Source organism: Tamandua tetradactyla, chromosome 8 (genome assembly GCF_023851605.1).
Source record: "Tamandua tetradactyla isolate mTamTet1 chromosome 8, mTamTet1.pri, whole genome shotgun sequence".
Taxonomy (NCBI): Eukaryota; Metazoa; Chordata; class Mammalia; order Pilosa; family Myrmecophagidae; genus Tamandua; species Tamandua tetradactyla.
Window position 1 is genome coordinate 70,645,469 of NC_135334.1, and position 17,098 is coordinate 70,662,566.

Below are 17,098 nucleotides of genomic sequence, written 5' to 3' on the forward strand. Positions count from 1 at the left end.
GGTGTCATTAGTATGGACCCCAGAGAAATAAAGATCATGAGATGATACTGTGAACAATTGTCCACCAACAAACTAGATAACTTAGATGAAATGGACAATTTCCTAGAAACACAGAAACAACATGCAATTGCTCGAGAAGAAATAGAATACTACAACAAACCAATCACAAATGAAGAGATTGAATCAGTCATCAAATAACTCCTAACAAGAAAAGCCAGGATTCAGTGGTTTCACAGGTGAATTTCACCAAGCATTCCAAGAAGAATTAATACCAATCCTATCCAAACTCTTCCAGGAAATTGAAGAAGAGGGAACACTACTAACTCATTCTATGAAACCAACATCACCCTAATACCAAAGCCTGATAGAGACACTTACAAGACCAGTTATCTCTAATGAATATAGTTGCAAAATTCTTTAGCAAGGTACTTACAACTTGAATCCAAAAGTACATCAAAAAAATTATACACCAAGATCCGGTAAGGTTTCTCCCAGTTTTGTAAGGGTGGTTCAACACAAGAAAATCAATTAACGTGATACACTACATGTGCTGGTTTGAAAGGATTTATGTACCCTAGAAAAGCCATTTTTTAATCCTAATCAATCTTGTGGGAGCAACTGTTTCTTTTAATTCCTATTCAGTAATGTAGGTTGGGAACTTGATTAGGTTATCTCCAAGGAGATGTGACTTGCCCAGTCGTGGGTATTAACCTTTCAGTAGAGGGAGATGTGACTCCACCCATTCCAGATGGGTCTTGGTTAGTTTACTGGAATCCTTTAAAAGAGGATGCATTCTGGAGAAAGCTGAAGAACAACGGGAGAGCAACAGAGCAGAGTCACAAGAATGACAAGAGAACCACAGAGTCCACCAGCCAGTGATCTTTGGAGATGAAGAAAGAGAACACCCCTGGGGAAGTTTCATGAAGCTGGGGGCCTGGAGAGGAAGCTAGTAGACGTCACAGTGTTCGCCATGTGCCTTTCCAATTGAAAGAGAAACTCTGAACTTCATCAGCCTTTCTTGAGTGAAGGTAACCTCTTCTTGGAGCCTTAATTTGGACATTTTTATAGACTTGCTTTAGTTGGGATATTTTCAATTCCTTAGAACTGTAAACTTGCAACTTATTAAATTCCCCTTTTTAAAAGCCATTCTGTTTCTGGTATATTGCATTCTGACAGCTAGCAAACTAGAACACCACATTAATAAATCAAAAGGGAAAAAACACATAATCATCTCAATTTGACAAAATCCAACATCCGTTCTTGATAAAAACACTTTGAAAACTAGGAATAGAGGGAAATTTCTTCAACATGATAAAGGGCATGTATGAAAATCCTACAGTGAGAGACTGAAAGTTTTCCCTCTAAAATTGGGAATAAGACAAGGATGCCCACAGTAACCACTGTTATTCAACATTGTGCTAGAAGTTCTAGCTAGAGCAATTAGGCAAGAAAAAGAAATAAAATTTTAAAAATTGGAAAGAAAGAAATAAAACTTTCACTATCTACAGACAGTGGGTCCTATATTTAGAAAGCTCTCAAAAAACTATGACAAAACTATAGTCAATAAACAAGTTCAGCAGAGTGGCAGAATATAAGAGCAGCATGAAAAATCAGTAGTATTTTACTATACTATGTGAGCTATGTGAGGCGGTAATCAAGAAAAAAATTCCATTTACCACAGCAGCTAAAATAATCAAATATCTAGGCATAAACATAAGGATTTAAAGGACCTGTACACAGAAAACTATAAAATAATGCTAAAAGAAAAAAAAAGTCCTAAACAAATGGAAAGACATTCTGTGTTCATGGATTGGAAGGCAACATATCAAGATGTCAATTCTGCCCAATGATCTACAGATTCAATGCAATACCAACCAAAATTCCAATAGCCTACTTTTCTGAAATGGAAAAGCTAATTGTCAAATTTATTTGGAATGGAAATAAATTTGAATAGTCCCATTCATCTTTACAAAAAAGAATGAAGTGGGAGGGACTCACGCTTCCTGATGTTAAAGCATAATATAAAGCCACAGTGGTCAAAACAGCATGGTATTGGCATAAATATAGATATATTGATCATTGGAGTCAAATCGAGAGTTCATAAATAGAACCTCAGGTCTATGGTCAATTGATTTTTGACAAGGCTTCCAAGTATGCTCAACTGGAACAAAACAGTCTTTACACTAAGTGGTGTTAGGAAAACTGGATATCCACATCCAAAAGAATGAAAGAGGACCCCTATCTCACTCCCCATACAAAAATTATCTCAAAATGAATCAAAGGGTTAAATATAGGAGATAATATTATCATAAAGCTCCTAGAATGAAATATAAGGAAACATGAAACACAGAGAGCACAGAATGAGAAAGATATCCTTTAATCCTGTATAGATTATTGTAATGCCTGGAAACATCCTAGAGTATATTAACTAGATAATCAAAAAGTATTGACAAAATCCCCTGAGGGAAAGGAGAAAGACTATGAAACTATTAAACCTTACCATCAGGAAATCGCCTGATACTGTGGCAAACTTTAGGGACACCCAAATCAATAGGCCGTGCCCTCAATCATGGGGCTTACTCTTGTGAAACTTATGTAGGGTGGCATAGAAGCTTACACTACCTATAGGCATGCCTAAAAGTTACTTCTGGAGGACCTCTGTTGTTCCTCAGATGTGGCCTCAGTCTCTCTAAGCCCAACTCTGCAAGTGAAATCGTTGCCCTCCCCCCCATGTAGGACATGACATCCAGGGTGAAAGTCTCCCTGGCGACATGGGAGAGGACTCACAGAGATGAATCCAGACCTGGCACCGTGGGATCAGCAATTACATCTTGATCAAATGGGGGAAAAAAGGTATAATTAATAAAGCATCAGTGGCAGAGGGAGTTCAAATAGAGTCAAGAGGCTACTCTGTGGGTTGCTCTTATGCAAGCCTCATGTAGACCTTGCTATGCTTACCATAACCTGCCAACTCCCCACCAGGACCATTTCAGCCAATCCTAAAGAACACCTAAGGCAATTTATAAGATTCCGCAAGGATTCCATGCACTAGAGTAACTTTCCAGAAACCTACAACCTCCAGATGAGTCCCTGGTGTAGATAAGTCCTGAAACGTCGCCCAGCCTCTCCAGAACATCAGATAGTACCATCTCCCTACCCCATATTAGTGACAGATCGTTCCAATATGAAAAATTTAGAATGGCCATAGCCCAAACAACCGCAATGAGAGGTATGGAAAGATCAAAGATGATGGTGAAATTATACATAGAAGATAGGACTTAACAAATGAATATGAATGCTGAATCATTAACTTGATGTCTTTTAGTCTCCAGTATTTTAGAGCAGCTAGAAGTAAAACCCTAAAATTGTGAAATTGAAACCCATGTCAAAATCTGAAATATGTTCTACAACTAATTGTGGTGCTGTTCTTGGAAATTTATGACTTTTTTTGTATATATGTTGTTGTTTACAATAAAAGAAGGAAAAAAGTTGATTGTCATGATAAAAATGTATTTAAGCCCTCTAGCCTCCTATATTCAGGAGCAGCTAGAAGAAAAAATATGAGGGGTTTGTATGGTAACCCTTACAAACTCTGGGATCTATCCTGTAACCACTTTTTGAAGAGTGCTTTGAAAACTATTGCTTTTTTATTTCTTTGCTTTGTGTATATATTATACTATACAATAAAAAAAGTTTTAAAAATATGTGTATAAGGAAGCATCTTCAAGATCTAGTGATAGGCAATAGTTTCCTTGACCTTATACCAAAGTACAAGCAATGAAAGAAGAAACAGATAAATGGGATCCCCTAATAATTGAATACTTCTCTGATTTAAAGGACATTGTCAAAAAGGTGAAAAGGCAGTTGACTCAATGGGAGAAAATATTTGGAAACCATAAATCTGTTTGATATCCAGAATATATTTTAAAAACATACAACTCAACAATAAAAAGACAACACAACTTTAAAATGGGCAAAGGCATGAATAGACATTTTTCCAAAGAGGAAATAAAAATGGCTAAAAAGCACATCAAAAGATGCCCACTTTTGTAAGCTATTAGGGTAATGTGAATCAAAATCTCCTGGTATCATCTCACACCTACTAACTAGAATAGCGCTATTAAACACGAAACAACAAGTGTTAGAGAGGATGTGGAGAAATAGGAACACTCATTCACTGCTAGTGGGAGTGTAAAATGGTACAGCCACTGTGGAAGGCAGTTTGGTGGTTCCTCAGAAAACTATAGGTTTGCCCTATGATCTAGCAATCTTGCCACTTGGTTATATACTCAGAAGAACTGAAAACGGGCACAAACAGATACTTTCACACCGATGTTCATAATGGCATTATTCACAATTGCCAAAAGAAAGAAACAACCCAAGTGTCCATCAGCTGATAAATGAATAATCAAAATGTGGTATATACATACAATGGAATATTATTCAGCAATAAGAAGAAATGAAATCCTGAAGTAGGTGACAACATGCATGAACCTCGAGGACATTATGTTGAGTAAAATAAGTCAGACCCAAAAGGACAAATATTGTGTGACTAATATGAACTAATTATGCTATGTAAACTCATGGACATAGAATCTAGAATATAGGTTACCCAGAGATAGAATGAGGCTAGAGAATGGGGAGCAGTTGCTTAAGATGTGCAGAATTTTTAACTAGGTTGAATTTAAATGAGTGGAAAAGGACAGAGATGATGGTAGCACATTATTGTGAGTATAATTAACAGTGTTGAATTGTGTGTGAGTGTGGTTGATAGGGAAAGTTTTGAGTCACATATGTCAACATAAGGAAAGTCAGAGGTTAAAACATGGAAATGTATCAATAAATTTTGTGGTGGACTGTAACTGTGATTAACAATACAAATTTAAAAAGTTCTTCTATGAACTAGAACAAATGTATAAAACTATTACAAGGAGTTAATAATAGAGTGGTATGGGGGGAAAACACATCTAGTAAAAACTATGGACTGTCTTTAAGAGTAATATCTTAATATCCTTTCATCAGCAGTAACAAATGTACTGCACCAATGTCAGGGACCAGTGATGATGGTGGGGGGTGGGGAACAGGGATAAGGTATGCAGGATGTTTTACGTTTTCTCTCTTTTTTAATTTTTCCTTCGTGAAGTATTGAAATTGATTGTAATGATGAATGTACAGCTATGTGATGATACTGTGAGCCATTGATTGTATACTTTGGATGGATTGTATGGTGTTTGAATATATCAATAAAATTGCATTTTGAAGGGGAAAAATTGTAGTATAGACTGTAACCTTTATATCAATATTAAACTTCTTGAACTTGATAACTTTAAAGTGTTATATAAGTGAATATCCTTGTTATGAAATGTACATAGAAGTATTATTTGTTGAATAAGCATGATGTCTACTGTCTACTCTCAAGTTTTCAAAAAATAGATAGGTAGTTTTGTTGGTAGATGGATAGACAGAATGATACGGCAAATGTTGCAACATGTTAAGATTGGTGAATCTGGTTATCTAGGAGGCGATATGTTGAAGTGCTCGTATAGTTTTTGTATTATTTTTTGCAACTGTTCTGTAAATTTGAAACTACTTCAAAATAAAAAGTTTCAAGAAAAAAGTACTTCTTTGGGGCAAGGACTTTTCTTAGCACTCAGCAGAGCCCTAGAGATGGAAAACTGCCTAGAAATCTGGGTTCACAGGATTGTATTTGTGGTTTTGAAAGCAAAGAAGAAAACCATCTAGAAGTCTGGACTCTTGGGATTGGATTTATTGCTTTGAAAGCAAAGGAGAGGATTGCCTTTTTTACTCCAGATGATATAACTTACTGGTCACTCTGTATGTATTTGGGCTATTGGAGGAAACTTCTGCCCCCATTGTCTAGACTGCTAAATTTTTCAAATAGAGACCAACCCTGGCCACCTATCTGTTTAAAACCTTCAATGTGATGGATAGAGGCAACGGTAGCATGTTTATTGGAGCACAAGTAATAGTGCGAAATTGTCTGTGAATGTGGTTGAAAGACTTTGTTTAGAATCTCATATGTTACCAGAAGGAAAGCTAGATGTTAAAATATGGGAATATATAACAAAACGAGCCTTGTGGTGGTTTTGTATTTGTGGTTTTGAAATCTGATTAACACTACAAATATACATAAGTTCTTTCATAAACCAAAACAAATATACAACACTTTTACAAGGAGCTAATAATAGAGTGGTATGTGGGAAAAAAATGTACCTATTGCAAAGTATGGGCTATCGATAACAGTATAATCTGAATATTCTTTCGTTAGCAGTAACAAATGTACTACACTGTTACAAGGGTTCAACCGGGGGGCGGGAGATAAGGGGTATGGGGTGTTTGGGGTTTTCTTTTTATATCTGTGTTTTATTTTTCTTTTTGGAGTAATGAAAAATTCTAAACTTGATTGTGATGAAGATTGCACAACTATGTGATGATGGGGTGAACCATTGATTGTATACTTTGGATGGTTTATAGAATATATATATATATATCAATAAAATTTGCATTAAAAACCCTCCAATGCTGGTATAAGTATGTTTTTACACACACACACATGCACACACAAAGAAGGTCAGACACAGAAATAAATATAGATCTGTATGTGGTATGAACATCTATATGTTTCCTAGTTCACTCAGAGGGTCTAGAAGCAGTGGTACCTCAGTGGTGAAGAGGATATCCAGCGCCCAGATCTTGGTTTCTAAATACCAATCTCCAATAAAAGGAATCTGGGCTCTTTGGAGAAAGGGTTATTTCTAGGGCTGGGACAGGGAAAATGTAAGTTGAGCCTGGAGGATGGTGGCAAAAAGTAAAGAAGTGTTTAAAAAATGATGGGGGCATGTCAAAAGGACATAAGAGCCAGTTTGAAGGAATTCCCAATGGCCAAAGCGAGGACAGTTTGAACAACAAAATAAATAATGACATAATTGGTTTGTGAACCATAGAATAAATATTCATGAGTCCATGCAGATATAAATAAATATTGATAAGTAAGTAGGAGGAAAAGAATAGGTCTTCCTTACAAGAGAATTCCAGTTAATAAATGTCAAAAGAATGAAGAAAATGGAAAATCATTATTAAAATATTACAGTAATAAATTTTACAAGGAAGGATCATCTGTGGATGCTGTATCATCAGCATTCTCCAAAGAAACAGAACCAGTCATATATATATAGAGAGAAGAGATTTATTTCAAGGAATAGGCTTACATGATTGTGGAGGCTGGCAGGTGTGTGATCTGTAGGGCAGGCTAGCAGACTGGAAACTCAGGCAGGAGTTTTTGCAGCAGCCTTGAGGCTGACTTTCTTCCTCCAGGAAATCTCAGGTTTTGCTCTTAAAGTCTTTCAGCTGATTGGCTGAGGCCCACTCATATTATCAAGAATAATCTCCTTTACTTAAAGTCAATTCATAGTAAATGTTAACCACATTTACAAAATATCTTCACAGCCATACCTAGATTAGTGTTTGAATAACTAGTACTAGTTATTAACTAGGTACTGGCCTAGCTGACATAAAAAGTATTACAGATGCTACAATTAGTGGGTGAAAGTATGATGAGAAACAGGATACTTGCATAGTCCAGAGAATCTTTATTAATTACAAAGGAAAAAAATAGAAACCTCCCAGTAGCGAAACCAGGCAGATACCACTTTGATGATCAAAGTTAACAGCACCAGTAATAAGACACCTTGAAATCATGTACTCCATGATATAGTGCTCTGAGAAGGGCAGAATATTACATATGGTGTAGGCTTGCCAAAGCACGACACCTTAATCTCATCATGAGAAAGCATCAAACAAATTCAGATTGAGGGACATTTAATAAAATAATTGTCCAGAAATCTTCAAAAGTGTCAAGATAATACAAAAAACAAAACAAAACTGAGGTACTATCACAGATTGGAAGAGTCCATGGACACATAACAACGAAATGTAATATGAGGTTCTGAATTGGATCCTGAAGTAGAAATAGAAAGAGAACATTGATGGGAAAACTGGCAAAATTCTAAGAAGGTCTATAGGTTAGTTATTAATATTGTTCCAAATTTAATTCTATTATGGTTATGTAAAATTTTAGTATTAGAGAAGGTGGATGAAGACTGTTTGGGAACTTTTCAGTACATTTAAAATTATCTCAAAATAAAAGAAGAAAAAATTCCCATGGATTCCCTTCCTGCTTAAAGCCCACCCCCTTAAAGCTCAAGCTCCTTATTCTAGTTATCAGGACCTTTTATGATCCCGACTCTGATGACCTCTCCAACTATGATAGTTTGAATTTTTACCCCATCAAATAAATGTTCTTAATCTTAATCCACATTTCTGTGGGTGTGAACCCATTTGTGATTAAGACTCTTTGAAAATATATTCCAATTAAGGTGCGGACCCATTTGTGAACAGGATCTTCTAAGATATGGCCAAACTGAATTGGGGTGGGCCTTAATCTGTATTACTGGAAGACCTATAAAAAGTGAAGTCAGAGAAAGCCACAGGAGGACACCAAGAACCTTGCCATGTGATGGAAGGATGCAAGCCAAAGAACCCCAAGGATTTCAGCAAGCCGGCACCAGAACACTATAGACTTTAGGGAGAAAGCATGGTCTCACCAACAGTTTGATTTTAGACTTCTTGCCTTCAAAACTGTGAGACAATAAATGCTTTTTTGGATAAGCCAACTCATTGTGTGACATTTGCCATACCAGCCTGGCAAACTAAGACACTGGCCTTATCTCTTTTCCTTCATGATGATCTCCATACTCTGGGCCTTGCTTCTTGGCCATGTCGGGGGGGTTGGCACCAACTCAGACTGGAGTTTCCAGGACTCAGGGCTCTGGGGATGGGAGAAAGAAGTACAAAAGTGCATGCCCCCAGATGGGGACCACCTTGAGGAATGGTGCCCAGAGTGGGAATGGGAAATGGCTCATACAGGACAAGAATCATATCCAAGGGGCAGGATTGGCAGCTGTCAGATGAGCCAGAATGAGACACCAAGGTAGGATAGTGAGCTGCTTGGAAAGGGAGCCAGTGGTCAGAGGTGCCACACTGGGCCCCACAACACTGTGCTATCCTTCTGTGTGGTCCTTATCTTTCATGTCTTTCGGTGTTTCTTCTAGTCTTCCCCCTTCCCAGGCTGCCCAATTTTTTTTTTCCATCCCTCTCTGGTGAGCTCCTTTCTACTTACTAGAGCCAGTTCATGCCCTAGGCTGGTAGCTTCCACAGCGTCCCTCATGTTATTGAATTCCTTTGGGCCAGGGCTTCTGTCTTATTGATTCTCAGAGCCCCAGTCCCTGGCAGAATGCAGTTGCTCAGAAAAGCTCCAAATGGATTGCTCTGTGGGCAAGGGCTGTAGCTCAGAATTGATTCAGTCATTCATTCAGCAACACTTAAGATTTGGCAGGTTCTGTGCAGGGCCTGAGATGAATCAGACAAATTACCTGCTCTCATGGAGCTTCACTCCAGAAAGTGACATAATCGTTAAGCGAACAGCTAAAATAATTACAGGTAGCCACGAATACCATACAGTAAATAAACTGCTGATGAAAGGAAGAACAGATTTCAGATTGTTGCCATGATTTTTAAGTGGGCTCACTAGTAAACCTCATAATTTTCATTTTGCTTACATACATATTCTAATTCTTTCTGTAATAAGCATGTCATATTTAGTCCTGTTAAAAGTGACAACAAGATAAGCATGATAGCGGCTTAGCGAGGTGTGGGATTTAGTTCGTCCTCCAGAGCAGCTTGTAAATAGCCAGGAACATTACAGAACAACTGCTGGGGGCATATCAGTAACCAGACACACAGTGTACCCCAGTCTGGACTAGCTGGACTGGGTGTTAGCCCACCCAGAACTGTGAGTTTTCCAAGCCACGGCAGCCGGCGCCTCTCCCCCACAGGCTGCTTCCCAGAGGGGAAAGGAAAGGGACTTTACCAGCAACAGGGGCTGAGTGCAACCAAACACCAATTGTGGAATTAATTAACAAATTCTGACTATCAAAAATAGGCCCCCAGCTCAGCTGAACCTGGAGTAAAAGTGGAGGTTGCTGGGTTTTGCCCTGGCACAGAGGGGATAGGGCTGACAGAAAAAGGAAAAAAACCCAGGTTTTTTTGGATCTGAAAAGGTCTGGGCCCTGCAGGAAAGGAGGGGGCACATAGAACATGGAGATACACAGAGCAGCGTACGAACTTAAGCTCTTGTTTGGCAATTCTGAGGAACAGGGTCCTGCTCTGAAAAGTATTTTTCTTTTTCTCTTTTGTGGCTGTGTTTCTATGGATTGATTACTCTTTGGATACAGCTACAAGGCTTCTTGGGCTCCATCTGCCACAGGCATAGAAACAGGCTTGTTTGAGAGCTTGTCTGGAGCCTGTGTCTTCCCCCAGGATACGGGTGGGGCCCAGCTCAGATGGAATCACTCCTTCAAGGAATTCAGACCCCAGGGTCTGGAAAAGGGGAGCGATTAAAGTCAGCCTACAACCTCTTCTCTGTCTCCGCCACACCCTCAGCAGGGAGAGCCTGCTGAAGTTAAAGGTACCGCATCACCTTATGCTGGTGGGACCTGCAGACAGGCAAGTGCCATATACTGGGCAGGATAGGAAAAACGCAGAGTCCAGAGACTTCATAGGAAAGCCTTTTAATCTACTGGGTCTCACCAGGGAAAACTGATGCAGATGACTCTTTCCTCCTGAGAGGTGACCAGTTTGGTCTGGGAAAATCTGATTGGGATCAATAATAACTGAGTAGATACTCCTAAGGGGTGGGGGAAAGGCACCATACAGGCAGGGCAAGAAACAAAAAAACAAGAACTGAAAAATTCTGATCTATTAACAAAACCTAAGCTAGAGGACTAGAATAAGCTGAACTGAATGTCAAAGAACAGATAGACAACAAAGTAATCCAGCAAGAAATTCCTAGAAAAAAAAAAGTGAAAACAATCTCCAGAATAAACTAATTAAGGTAATTAAATGCCTAGATGCCAGCAAAAAGTAACAAATCACACTAGGAAAATTGAAGAAATGGTCCAGTCAAAGGAACAAACCAACAATTCAAATGAGATACAGGAGTTGAAACAATTAATTCAGAATGTTCGAATGGACATGGAAAACCTCATCAAAAATCAAATCAATGAATTGAGGGAGGATATAAAGAAAGCAAGGAATGAACAAGAAGAAGAAATCGAAATTCTGAAAAAACAAATCACAGAACTTATCGGAATGAAAGGCACTGTAGAAGAAATGAAAAAAAAATCAATGGAAACCTACAATGTCATATTTCAAGAGGCAGAAGATAGGATTAGAGAACTGGAGGACGGGACATCTGAAATCCAACAAGAAAAGGAAAATATAGGGAAAAGAATGGGAAAATATGAGCAGGGACTCAGGGAATTGAGTGACAACATGAATTGCATGAATATACGTGTTGTAGATGTCCCAGAAGGAGAAGGGAAGGGGAAAGGAGGAGAAAAACTAATGGAGGAAATTATCACTGAAAATTTCTCAACTCTTATGAAAGACTTAAAATTACAGATCCAAGAAGTCCAACGTACCCCAAAGAGAATAGATCCAAACAGACGTACTCCAAGACACTTACTAATCAGAATGTCAGATGTCAAAGAGAAAGAGAGAATCATGAAAGCGACGAGAAAAACAATGCATCACATACAAGGGAAGCCCAATAAGACTATGCATAGATTTCTCAGCAGAAACCATGGAGGCAAGAAGACAATGGGATGATATACTTAAGATACTAAAAGAGAAAAACTGCCAACCAAGAATTCTATATCCAGCAAAATTGTCCTTCAAAAATGAGGGGGAAATTAAAACATTTGCAGAAAAAAATTCACTGAAAGAATTTGTAACCAAGAGACTGGCTCTGCAAGAAATACTAAAGGGAGCACTAGAGTCAGATAAGAAAAGACAGGAGAGGTGTGGAGAAGAGTATAGAAATGAAGACTATCAGTAAAGGTAAAAAGAAGAAAAGTGAGATATGACATTTAAAATCCAAAAGGCAAAATGGTAGAAGAAAGTACCGCCCATACAGTAATAACACTAAATGTTAGTGGATTAAACTCCCCAATCAAAAGACATAGACTGACAGAATGGATTAAAAAAAACAGGACCCATCTATATGCTGTCTACAGGAAATGCATTTTAGACCCAAGGATAAACATAGGTTGAAAGTGAAAGCTTGGGAAAAGAGATTCCATGCAAATAACAATCAGAAAAGAGCAGGAGTATCTATATTAATATCTAACAAATTAGACTTCAAATGTAAAACATTTAAAAGAAACAAAGAAGGACACTATGTATTAATAAAAGGAACAATTCAACAAGGAGACATAACAATCATAAATATTTAAGCACCGAGCCAGAATGCTCCAAAATACATGAGGCAAACACTGAAAAGAGAAATAGACACATCTACCATAACAGTTGGAGACTTCAATTCCCCACTCTCATCAATGGACAGAACATCTAGACAGAGGATCAATAAAGAAATAGAGAATTTGAATAATATAATAAATGAGCTAGACTTAACAGACATTTATAGAACATTACACCCCACAACAGCAGGATACACCTTTTTCTCAAATGCTCATGGACCATTCTCAAGGATAGACCATATGCTGGGTCACAAAGCAAGTCTCAATAAATTTAAAAAGATTGAAATCATACAAAACACTTTCTCAGATCATAAAGGAATGAAGCTGGAGATCAAAAATAGGCAGAGTGCCAGAAAATTCACAGATATATGGAGGCTCAACGACACACTCTTAAACCAGTGGGTCAAGGAAGAAATTACTAAAGAAATCAGTAAATATCTCGAGGCAAATGAAAATGAAAAATGACAACAAGCCTGTCATGTTCTTATCCTGAGTTCCTAACATAACTTGTCCCTTATAGTGATGGCATCCATGGTGAGATCTGTGAAGATAGAGCCCATTGTGTTGAGGTCACATATTGGATTTACCTGAGCAAATCCAATGGGAGAATAACTAATTGGCACAGGAAAGAGTGATCAGCTCTGCTGAGGGGAGTTGGGGAAGTTCCCAGAACATGAAATTTTTGATCCAGTGTCTTGAAGGAGCAATTAGAATTTGAAGTCAAAAAGTTGGAGGAAGGAATGGCCAAATCATTCCACCTTTTTGAGGGGCAGCCTTTTCATCTGTAAAATGGTGGCAGTAATACGTCCTTCATTAGGTCTTTGGTTCAATTAAATGAGATAAGGTATGTAGGGTCCAACCCCCTCCAGCCCCTGCCAGCACAATGTCTGATAATATTAGGTAATCAGGAAATATTATTGGCTTTAGTATTTTAGGTGAATAACTGACTGTGGCTTAGGAGGAATTTGCTCCTTCTCACTATTCTGGTCTTCTCAATAGGCCGAGGACACTGGTTAGTGGCTCGGAAATGTAACCTGAAGAAGAAGACCAGGAGTGCAGTAGAGGCATCAATTGCAGGTCAGGAAACCCAGAAGAACCTTGCTTTGGACATCAGGGGGAAGAAAGGGTCTCGGCGGGAAAACCAAGTAGATGTTTCTGGACACATCCTGGACCGAGATTTTCTGGTGAGAGCAAATCACCTTGAAATGACCGGCAGCATCAACTAGTAACTGTTATGGGGGGAGGGGGGAGGGGTGTCAAGGACTTGCCCTGTACTACTCTGACACAACTACCCAACCCACTGCATCCTACTATGAGAGTGACATTGGTAAAATGAGTACAGCCAAGATTATGAAGGGACCTAAGTCTTTACACATGGAAGAATTGAAGGAGGCCGGTGTGTTCTATCCTCCTTTCACAACCACCTTGTGAGATACGTGTTGTCATACCTATTGTCACCAATATGCAGATAGGAAAACTGAGGTCCTGAGAAGTAAGTTGCTTTGGCCAGTGTGCCATAACTAGTAAATGGCTGGGCCAGAGTTAGAATCCTGGTTTACTGACTCCAAAACCTGTGTCTTTACATTATATAAGGTAAAAACTCTTGAGTAAGGGGATCAAAGGAGTAGGTCAGGGGTACAGTAAATTGTGAATCCCATTGCACCACATAGTGGGGTATAGAGATTCCTGCTTAGGGAAATTTGTCCAGGAGCAGGGAGGATTAGGGAAGTCAGATATCACACAGCCTTTGTTCTCTAGCTTTAGCATCTGGTTGAAAGCCAGAGGAGCCGATTAGACATTATCCAGTGCCCAAAACCTGGGACAACCTTTATGAGGAGGGCTAGGGTGGCTGTCTTGGAGACTAGCTAGGTAATTTCACATCTGCTCTGTGCAATGCCTTAGTGGCTTTGCAAAGACTCATTTTGTAAACAAGTATTAATGTGCAATCCAGTTCTCATAGCTCCCTAAGAACTCTCTGGCAACTCACCTTATTCCTGAACTCAACTTATCATTCCCAAAAGATAGGTTTCTGCACAAGTCAAATGTTGAAAGAGAGATTTTAAGAGGCAGTTGATTTCATCTCACCTCAAGTGAGTAGTATAAGCTTTTTGAAGAGTCCTGTAAAATTTGTTTCATTATTATGTCCACTTCTCATTGAGGGTGAAGAGAATTAAAACAACTCACCTGGTATTTCTATAGTACTGAGGAGGGGCAGAAATACTTCCCATAGTGGTCTTTTGTTTTTCCTTCAATTGTCCAAATACATGTACAGTCCTACATTAATCAATATGGCTTGTTACCCATATTGCTACTTTGGTAACAATGTTGTTTTTCAGAGTAATGGGATATCACCATAATGTTTCACTGGCACCTCAAACTGTGCTATTGCACCAATACCCCACTCCAAGTCCCCAAACACCTCTTTTCTAAGTTTACTATTTCAACAATGGTACTATGCTACCCAGTCATCAAGCCAGTAACCTGGGTTATCCTTGACTCTTGCCTCTCCCTCACCTCCCTCACCCTTTCCATTGCTAAGCCTGATACTTTATTTACTAGTTCCTAAACCTGTCTTCTCATCTCAACTGCCACCACCCTAATGAGGACCACCATCAATAAGAGATATTAGATTAATTCAGTAACTTCTTCACTAGCTTGAACCAGTTAGAAAGTTTTAGTCATAGATAACAGAAGACAATACAGACATATTCTGTTTCACATAAAGAAAATAGCCAGAGGCATTGTTATTCCTAGTAGATTAATTTACTAGTTTAACAACATCTTCCAAGACCCAGTTCCTCCCATCTTTCTGCTATGCCACCTTCAGCTTGTTGATATGTCCTTTTGGCCTAATTGCCTCCATGATCCTGAAATGGCTGTAGCCAATCCTGTCATCACATTTAAAGGACAATAACCAGAAGTAGAAAAGGGATTGTTGCTGTCTTGTGTCTATTTTTTAAAAGTAAGAAAAACCTTTCCAGAATTTAGTTCCTCCACCCCCAGCAGCCAGTGTCTCATTGACTATACGTATATCATATGTCCAAATGGTCATAGGTAAGGGGAATGAGATAGCCATGATTGGTTTAGACAGGTCAAGATTTATCTCTTGGAACTCAATTCTGGAAGTACATATCCACTCAGAGAAATGGAAATAAAATTGGGGCTCTTCAACAAGGAATAAATAGAGAAGTGGCTATTGGGAAATAACAATGCCTGGTACACTGGTCTCTCCTCTTCCTTTCCTATCTTATCCTACCTGTGTATATCAGACAGAGCAATTTTTATAAAACACAAATCTGATCATATCGGCTCTGTGCCTAAAAACCTTTAATGGCTTTTCATTGGTTGCGGGATAAAATCTACATACCTTTGTAGGCCCACATGGACTCATGTGATCTGACGATTGCCTCTTTAGCCTTGTTTTGTTTTATCTCCTTTCAAAAGCACCTTGGTTTTTCCTGCCTCAGTAGCCTGAAATCCTTTTACAACCTCTATCATCCACTTTTATGGGACCAACTCTTAACTCAGCTTGTAGGTCTTGGTTGAAATATTACTTCCTCCAGTAAATATTTCCTCACTTCCAGATTGAGGATAGGACCTCCTCTTCTTGTCTCCCACAGCCTCTTGTATTTTTCTTTTGAAATACTTACATCACATTTATAAATACATGCTTTGATATTTGGCTCTCTGTGAGACTGTAAGCTCTATGAAGGCATGGAATGCCTGTTTTTTCTTCATTGCCCTCCCAATGCCTAATGTGATGCCTAAAAATAATAGCCATAAATAAATGACTGACAGAAAAAAATGAATGAGGTTTGGTTAAAAAGAAATGGAAACTCCAAAGTTGATTTTTTTAAATTACTTTTTAATTATGAAGGGTGACATGGTATTCGAAAGAACACAGAATTTGGTGATTATAGATTTGTTCTCAGATCTCAGATCTGTCACTTACTAGCTGTGATCTGAGGCAAGACATTTTACTTCTCTTAGCCTTGGTTTTCTCATCTTAAAAACAGGGAGATAATCATACCTATATCAAAGGGTTTAGATAGGATTAGAAGAAATTTTGCTAATGTATTTAGCACAATACATGGCCCAGAATATTACTCTATAAATATTTGATGAATGAATGAATGAACAACTAAATAAATTATGACCCTGTATGAGATTGCCCAATGGGAGAAAACGCAACAAAAATAGAAGAGAATAGAAGCTAAAGCCCCAGAAACACAGAATTTTAAAGAACCAGGCAGAGAAAGTGGGACACAGAAAAGAGAGAAGAAGCAACCAGAGAGGAAGTAATCCTCCTAACAATGGCATAAAGTCAGTGTTACTATCCCCATTTTATAGCTGGGGGAGCTGAGATGGCAACTCAGTTTTGAGCAACTCCAAAGCCCATGTTCTTTCTACTAAACCAGACTGCCTTCCTCAATTAGGACTCATTTTTTATCTCAGCTGATTGTATAAACTTTGTTGGGTCTTTGAGAGGTGACTCTGCTTTGTGTTCCAGCTGAAGCACCACTGTGTTAAGAAGCCATCAGAGCTGTGCAACATTAATGTGAGTGGCCTGAAGTTTTCCAAGGTAAGGCTAACCAGCAAACATTTTGACTGTGGTAAGTGGCCCTAAGGTACTTGGCTCTTCTGGTTTGTTCGTTGTGCTTCCAGAATCCCCAAAGAGTAGAAATCTAGTCCCATGGAAA

At 38.6% G+C, this 17,098-nt stretch overlaps 1 protein-coding gene across 1 annotated transcript in view; it reads left to right on the forward strand.

Annotated features, from left to right (window-relative positions):
* The window catches only part of XRRA1 (X-ray radiation resistance associated 1), a 118,716-nt gene that overhangs the window by 13,578 nt on the left and 88,040 nt on the right, over window positions 1-17,098 (forward strand). Inside the window, exons 4-5 of the mRNA XM_077113573.1 lie at window positions 13,398-13,582; window positions 16,909-16,980. Of these exons, the coding sequence (XP_076969688.1) occupies window positions 13,398-13,582; window positions 16,909-16,980 (257 nt within the window). The remainder of the gene's footprint in view (window positions 1-13,397; window positions 13,583-16,908; window positions 16,981-17,098) is intronic.